General features: G+C 35.1%; 1 protein-coding gene across 3 annotated transcripts in view; it reads left to right on the top strand.

Annotated features, from left to right (window-relative positions):
• The window catches only part of LOC142344786 (uncharacterized), a 188,127-nt gene extending 184,975 nt beyond the window's left edge, over window positions 1-3,152 (top strand). For 2 of the 3 annotated variants that reach the window (XM_075396725.1, XM_075396727.1), the window contains 2 exons: window positions 1,849-2,124; window positions 2,428-3,152. In XM_075396725.1, the coding sequence (XP_075252840.1) occupies window positions 1,849-2,124; window positions 2,428-2,965 (814 nt within the window). In that variant the 3' untranslated portion in view covers window positions 2,966-3,152. The remainder of the gene's footprint in view (window positions 1-1,848; window positions 2,125-2,427) is intronic. The other variant, XM_075396726.1, reaches the window with a different exon arrangement.
• Window positions 3,153-8,559: the final 5,407 nt, after the last annotated feature.

Below are 8,559 nucleotides of genomic sequence, written 5' to 3' on the forward strand. Positions count from 1 at the left end.
TTTCGTATTTGTCTTACGTCTACAAAACGAACATCAATTATAGACAAAATAAAAAACTACTTTCCTCTTTTTTGCGAAAAACCCGTGTTGTAACCAGTAATTACGAATTCTTTCAAAAGTTAGATTTTGTACACTTGCACCATCACCTGAAAACACTAATGTCACATCGAACCTGTAATTAAGGGAACTCGGTAACATATACAAAAAGACTTAAAATGCGAAGTTAAAAATGTTTTTCTTTCGAAAACAATTGTTTTCTAAGTCATGAAGCCATCAGCTATCCACTCAAATTAGAATATTGGCTAATTTTTCCTTTCATAGAAAACCATTGAAACCTGTAATTATCCAGCAAATTTCATACAACTAAAGTGACAAATTAAAAACGACAGCCAAAGACAAATGTAAAAATTCAATTAAATTCTTCGAGAAAGTGGTGTCGGAGCCGCTAAAACCATACTCCATGCCTTTAAAGTCTTTTCTCTGTTCAATTGTGCGTTTTCCAACCCCAATAAGTTAATATGCGAACTGTTAATAATGTGATAATGTGACAAATCGAGAAAAAAAACGAAATAGAATACAAAATAGCTTAAATTTAAATTCAGTGGAAAGAAGATTAAGAAGAAAGATTCTTTCTTTGCTGATAGTAAGCAACAAATTGACCAAATTCAAAAAATGAAGCAATTTTCAATAAGCCATTTTTATTCAAAAACAAACGTTTTTAGAAGTCAAAAAAACTTTACCTTGTCCACTAAAGAAACAAGATAAATTAGTTTGGAAATGCTTAGGAAACCAACTAAACCTATCAACAGTGAGCTTTATTTTGAGTTGTTCTCTTCTTTAATTAAAATTTAAAAAATGATTTTAAAAAGACCGACTGATTACAATCCGAATTTTTTTCTCGATTGTAACAGTCCAAGATTTGACCAAAATCAGCCTTGCTATTGCTGTTTGTCTACTAGGAACACTCAATTGTTTCGAATGTAATAGATCTTGATAATTTGTTAGTTAAAAGATCAAAAATGATTGCTGCATTTTTTATTACCCTAGAGTAAAGGCAGCAAAAACCGGCAAAATTTTAATTCCAGACTACTCTCAAAAGAAATGGAATCAGAGCTGTCTCTTTTTCGAAATAACAAGGATTTGTTAGCTGTTTTTGGGTGTGTACTTCAGGAAAATTTAATCAAAGTGGACTAAAATAGCTTACTTCGGGCAGTTTTTGTTGAGAAATGCTGAATTTTGACATTTTTAGCCAAAAATTTTAATGAAAACAGTCAACAAAATTTTTTTGGATCTCAAAAAAATCAACAGTATTATTGTTAACAGTTGTACATATTTTGGTAAAATTGACGAAATTTTGGGCAAAAATTCCTGAAAAGGTGGACAAAAATTGGTCTAATGTTCACCAATCGGTGTAATATTCACAAAATTTTAAACCACGATAACGCGCGTTAGAAAAAGAAATTCATAAAAATCTTTTTAATTCCATATTCTACGCTAGACTGGCTTTTTAATGATGCCACTCACAACTCTCTACGATGAATATATCGATCGGCCAATATTGACTGAACAAAAAATAACCCATTTGAGTACATAGTTCCTACCTCCCCACTAAAAGTGGGGGTCGAAACAAATATTAGTCGTTGTTCTTTCGCGCAGCAGTTTTTAATTTAAAACAAAATTTTTCGGTAGCTTAGAGTTTTGTTTTACGATGTGAAAAAGTTTCCAGCTTCTGCATGTTTGAAAAATTGAAGGTGTTTATCCTCAGGAATATAAATTTGAGCTTATTTGAAGAAAAGTTGACTGTGTTTAACGAAGCAAAAGATGCAACTGAAGTCTACATATTTGTAGGGGCTTCGGATTATCTCGTGGAAAAGCTTTGAAGGAGGCATCGCCCAAGAAGCGCCTTGAGAGGATAGATCTGATCTCGGACATGAGCAAAGAGATGAGGGATAAATTTGTGGTGACTATTGACGATGCAACTGAGAGACTCACCTATGAACCGACACTGGTGGGTTCGTGTAACAAGAAACACGTTCTAATTAAGAATGCAGATAGCAAGAAGCAGCACCATGTCAAATTTCTCAACCCCGAACAGCCATTTGTTGTCAATCACGAAGGGTTGGTGTTAGTTATCGCGTTACAATTCAACATTCAGATTCATTGTTCTGACTGCTTCTTAACTTCAGTTGTTTTTTTTTAGTTTCTGATTTAATAAATTCATCAAAGGAAAATTTCTATCTAGATAGCGGAAATTAGATCTGAACAATTCATATGAAATGTCTGATAATTATTGTAGAAATTGCATTTAGTATGGAACAGCTGATCTAAAACTGTACTTTTTGTGACATGAATGATTTGAATCTGATTGCTGTTCTCTCGCTTATATAAATTCTCTTCCTTGCATATCTAATTAAACTGGGTGTTTAGGTACCCTATTGGAGCCCGAAGGATACTGAAGGTGCCGATCACATTCAAGCCAACAGATCCAGGCTTCTACTCATGTTTCTTTCTGGTCATAACCGATTCTCATCAAAAGTCAGTTATTCCAATAGTGCTGCTGGGAAATGCCGTGGAGCAGCCAAAACAACTGAGGTATGCAATTGAACCTCTGGGATTGTCTTGTGAACAGATCATAGCAGCATCGCCCAGATCCGACCGTGAAGAGAACTCCTCGTCCAAGAGCGAAGAGTCGGTTATGTCTCTCGAAAGTGGAATTGGGAACCCAGCTATTGTGTCGGCTCGTCGGGTGAGTTCGGGCTCGAAAAGGAGTAACACTAGCAGTAACAGCGGCAGTCACACTACAACTAATGTCTCCGAGTCGGAAATAACTGAAATGGTATCGGAATGTGCTTCTGCCTCTGTCGTTGACTCACGAAGTTTCCGCATTGCTTCGGAAAAACCAACGAGTTCCTCTAGCGAGGAGTCAATTGTGTTGATTTCTCCAGCCGATATTAAAAACACTTGATTTTCATCTTGACCAATTTAAGGTTTGTGATGATTGAGTGACGTCTGTTATTACGTAACATAGCACTAATAAAAGTAGCAATAACTTGTACTTGTTGTTTTCTGTTTGACTGTACTTGATGGCAAAAATGTATATATTGGTTCATTTTCATGCGATGGGTCACTACAATTTCCCGCCATAAATTGCTAACGCCATAATTGTGACATGTATATAATTGCAATTGCGAACCACAATTATAGGATACAATTTCCAAAATTAAAATCTGCACAATGGGGGGGTGGGGCTGGAGTACAAGCAATACGGTGGCGAAAAATGTTATGACCATTAAGCCCGGAGGTCAAAATTTGAATTTGTAGATTGAATGAAGAACCAGATGGCGCTACAGCATTGAATTTGGAGCATCAAAGATTACGTTTGATTGAAATACTTTACTCTTAATTTGTTGATCAGTGACTTTTGAGCGTTGATTGACATCTACAATAGTTGATGCTACTTAATCTCTATTTGAATCTTTAAGTGCCTTCTTGTCATTATATTTGGATTTGTCAACCTAATCGAACCGTTTCTTTTCCCGCTTGAACTGTTTTTAAGTCTATTTTGCCCCCCCCCCCCCCCCCCAGTGTTTTAATGACCCCAATTACTTATCATGTGTTTTAATATAGCACGCTATGATTTGACAATTATTTTCTGGGGGCACCATCTCAGACGCTAATTTCACGTCGGGCATACTTTTTGTCGCGCTATTTCGAATCATAGGAGCGCAATGTCGAACCATAGTATCGCTTAATCGAATCAGAGTACCAATAATTCTGACAAAATCGCGATAATTTGAATCATGAGCACACTTTTTCGGAACACGTTACCTGAAGGTCGAGTAAAAGGCGTTGTTCGGATCATAAAGCTACAGTATATCCAATCATGTTCCGCTATTACCGAAAAATGAAGGTGCAATTTCGCACTCATGCGAATCATATTCTGGTCGCCTAACTTGGAAAATGTCGGAAAGGGTTGGAAATTGTTGAACTATGCAGATCATAGTCTCACTAATTCTCACACTAGTTATCACTCTTTCACAACTACAGTAAATTAAAGGGTAATCATTTCAACTAAGTAAGAAAAACTTAATCAAGTGAAACAAAACAGGATAAACATTTAGAAAACTTATTTGGTTAATAGCCGCCGTCAGCCTCAGAATGGCTATTATTTAGGCGCTCTCCTTTTTTACAATTCAAAGTATTTGAATTGTATTGGGCCGCTCTCTTAAGAAATATGCTGTTCACACATTTTCATGATTAATTGCTCTTGAACGAAGTTCATAGCAATTATTGTAAACGTGTGTGTCTTTTTTATGCAAAATTTTCGATTGACAATTTTGACTTTTCGAGTGACTTTTACGCCCTTGGTATATGTTAACCTCTAAAGTGGTTATTTGAAGCCCACTTTTGAACTTCTTAGTCCCATTTAGGCTCCCCTTCCCTCCCTCCCCCTGACTGAAGCAGGCTGCAATTGATTAGAGCTCCCACCAGTCGTCCGAGAGCAATTCTTCCGACGTTTAGTCGGTTATGTTTTTTGAAGTAAAATTGGAGTGAAAATTTTAGTCTCACCGAAACGGGAAGTGGAGTGAAAAAGATGGTGCTTTTGCGGCTCTAGTTTCAAAATAGAGTGAGAAAACGGTGTTGACGAAAAATTCGCTTTCTCGCTGGTAGTTTTCTGTTCCCATGCGGCATTTGGACTTTGATTTTTAGTTTTTTCAATTTGATCGCATTTTTTTAATTGTTTTACCCAAATTATTCATAGTCCGTTCCAGGACTAGTTTTTTTGATTTTTTTGTTATGTCATTGAAAATTTTTTGAATTGTAGGTCAGGACTTGTCGTGCTATGTTTTAACAATTCAAAAAATTTGAATTTTATTGGGGCGCTGTATTTAAGATCTCTTCACACATTTTCATGAACTTTGAAGTCAATTTGGAGTTGTAATATTGGTCTCGCCGAAACAGGAAGCGGAGTAAAGGTGGTGGTTTTGCGGCTATAATTTTAAATTAGAGTGAGAAAATGGTGTTGCAAGAAAATTCGCTTTCTTGCTAGTAATTTTTTGTTCAATTGCGGCTTTTTGACTTTGATCTTTAGTTTTTTTTCAATTTGATCACATTTTCTAATTGGTTCACCCAAATCATTCATAGTCCATTCCAGGTCTAGTTGTTTTGGTTTTTTGTTAAGTCAATGAAAACTCTTTGAATTTTAGGTCAGGAATTTTCGTGCTATGTTTTAACAAAAAAGTGAATTTTTTGGTCGCGCTGCCTTAAGATCTATTCTCTTATTTTCATGAATCTTGAGCTCAAATTGAAGCGATGATTTTGGTTACTCAAAAACATGAAGTGAAGCAAAAAAGCGAGTGATTTTGCGGCGTGAACTTTTTTCATTTTAAATTTGAAGTTGTGAGAAAACGGTGTATGAAAAGAAATTCGCTTTCTCGCTAGTGGTTTTTGTTCACATGCGGCTTTTTTGCTTCGATTTTTACTGTTTTCTCGATTTTTTGATAATTTTCCAAATGGTTTTCCCAATCCATTCATATTCCATTTTAGGTCTAGAATTTTACGTTTTTACTTCTGATTTACCTCACTTTCTGTTTCAACTGAACGGATTTCAAATTTTTTCACTCATTGAGTTACATTGTAGTGAATACGGTCAAAGTCAAAAGAGCAAAAATAAAAGAAACGAGATAAGTATATAAAGCCTGATCATTAAGTCATAGTGCATTAGGTTATCAAAATTCATCAGAGCGATTGCTAGCAGACATTAAGCCTAATAGCTTCCCTTTTTAGAAGCTGAATTAAGTGTTAACTTTAAGATCTAACCCAATATGCACAATTTGCACATCAATTACGATTGTCAATTTCTATTTCCTAATTGCTTCTGATTCAATCCCAATGTGCGTCAAGGGGATCAACGGCAGCTGTTTTTGGCAATTTTCTGGCTATGTTTAAATGAGTTTTCTGCTTTTAGCTTCATAACTTGATTGAACGTCTGCTTTCTATTTCTTTTATCCATTGAATCTCTTTGGGGAAGAGTTTTTGCAACTGAGAGCAGATTTCTGGGGGCGATAGGCAGTCGAGGTTGAAGATGGTTGAAGATTTCTGTTAGGGTTTGAAGAGAATACTGCTATATTTTGGAAATCTCATTATCCTTCACAGCCTTATGAGGTTTCAAAAAAGAATTACTTCCTAACTTTTTTAAAACTACAAAAATTAAACTTCATTAACACGTTGTAGAAAATATCAAATGATTAAGCAGTTAACAAAATTAGATTTTGCAAAGCTAATTATCCGGAAAACCTTCACAGAATAATGGAGTTTCCAAAAAATCTCCTAATTTTTGGAAAACTACAAAAATATAACTTCATTTGTGCGTTTGGGACATGAGGGTTGTACAAAATGTCAAGTAATTAGAAGACAATCAGATAACAACGAAACCTCATTGTTCGGAAAAGCTTAACAGCATTATAGGGTTTCAAAAATACTTCCTACTCTTTGGAAAACTACAATTGATTTTCAGTTATGACTTCGCGAAATAAGGGTTGCAGGAAAAATGAAGTACTCAAGCAGATAACAAAGCTTGATTTTGGAAAATTCATTTTCTGGAAAATCTTCTCAGCACACTGAGGCTTCCCAAAAGTCTTCATTGTTGGAAAACTACAAAACTTAACTTTATTATTAATTGCTCTTGAACGCAGTTAATGGCAATTATTTTAAACGTGTGTGTCTTTTTTATGCAAATTTTTTGTTTGAAAATTTTGCGCTTTTCTTCTAGTTAGTGAGGGTGGCCATGGATCGTGAGGTCAGTGGTTCGACTCCCGGTGGGGCGAGGTTTTTTGCACCCATAAAGAGAAATTGAGCTATACTAAAGACCATGAATTAAAGTGCCTCGCCTGTCGTTCAAGAGCAGTTCTTGCGACATTTGTCGGTTTATGTTTACATTTTTAACTTGAGTGTTGTAGAAAATATCAAGTAATCAAGCAGACGAGTAGATAATAAGGTTAAATTTCGGAAACTTCATTACCCGGCTCACTGCCTAATGAGGTTCCCAATAAAGATTTTACTTTACTCAATTCTCAAGAAACTACGAACATTTAACTTCAGTAGTACGTTTGGTCGATGAGGGTCGTAGAAAGTATCGATTAATCAAGCAGATAACAAGGTTAGGTTGTGGAAACCTCATTATCTGGATAGCAATCACAACATATTGGCGTTTCCATAAAAGAAATACTTTTTTGAACGTCAGTTATATGTTTGCGACATAAAGGTTAATCAAACAGTTAACCAATCTATATTTTGTTAACATATTTTCCTGAAAATTTTCACTGCTTTATGGCATTTCCAAAAAGAAGAAATTTGTCTTAATTTTCTTGAATCAAAATAAAGAATTACTTCCTGATCTATGGAGAAGTACAATAATTGAACTTTAGTAATACTTTTATGACATGAGGGTTGTAGAAAGTAGCAAGTAATGAAACAAAAAAAACTGGTGTTGGGGAAACTCAATTTCCGGAACACCTTCACAGCACAAGTTCTGTAATAAGTGAGAAATAAGGGTGTTAAGAAACATCAAATAACCATTCAACTAAAACGATTTGGAAACTTCATTATCCGGGCAGACTTTACAGCTTAATTAGGTTTCCATAAAAGAATTGTTTCCTGAACTTCAGAGTACTACAAAAATTTAACTTCTTTAATACGTTTAGGACTAATTGGTTTTAAAAAGTTCAAGGAACCAAATTTTCAAAAAATAATCGAGGTTGATGATGGATGAAGTGTGTTCGCGAATTTTTCGATAGAAAGAAAGAACGAATTAGTTTCTGCAATGAAAACTATACAAATTGGTGTACAAAATCATCGTGCATTGGAGGGGACAGACAGCGGTGTTATAGACAAGCTTTTTAATCTACCACAGAGTTGAGTGTAAATATAATAACAATAGCTATAATTGGAAAAAAAGATTAACAAATTAACTTTGTTGGCGAGATAGGCAATGTGACACAAAATTAAATGCAAAACAAAAATCAAATGCAAATCTTGCAAGTTCGTGATTGCAAACTAAAAACAAACAGCTCAACTTATTGCAAAAATTAGAAATTTTGCTTGACGTCTTTGCTCCAAAGTCCGCCGGAACAATTTCTAGGCTTTTCATTTTGTACAACTTTGTTGCTTGCGATTTGATTAAACAGCGCTCTATTTTTCTTTTGCATAAAGATTATTTGAGTAACTTAATTGCCGAACCCCTATTTTCTCTTTCTATGGTATGAGATACTAACAATTCATTACAAAAATTTTCACAATGAAAGCCACTGATTGCTTTCAAAGAACATTTAATTGTTTCATAAACGTGCAGATCATAAGCGATCAATATGGAGTGCTTCTGGTTTGTCACTATTTGATTTTTGACAATCATCTGTACTGCCCCTTAAATAATAAGTATAATAATAATGAAGTTCAATATTCGCCTGTTTTCCTGGCAAGAATATCGGTAAAGTTAAGATTCTCGGGTTTCTTGGTAGGGTTTGCGGAAATCGGTACACTGGGCTGAGTCTTCCACTTTGT

The sequence above is a fragment of the Convolutriloba macropyga genome, chromosome 8 (genome assembly GCF_964194025.1).
Source record: "Convolutriloba macropyga chromosome 8, txConMacr16.3, whole genome shotgun sequence".
In the NCBI taxonomy this organism is placed as follows: Eukaryota; Metazoa; Xenacoelomorpha; order Acoela; family Convolutidae; genus Convolutriloba; species Convolutriloba macropyga.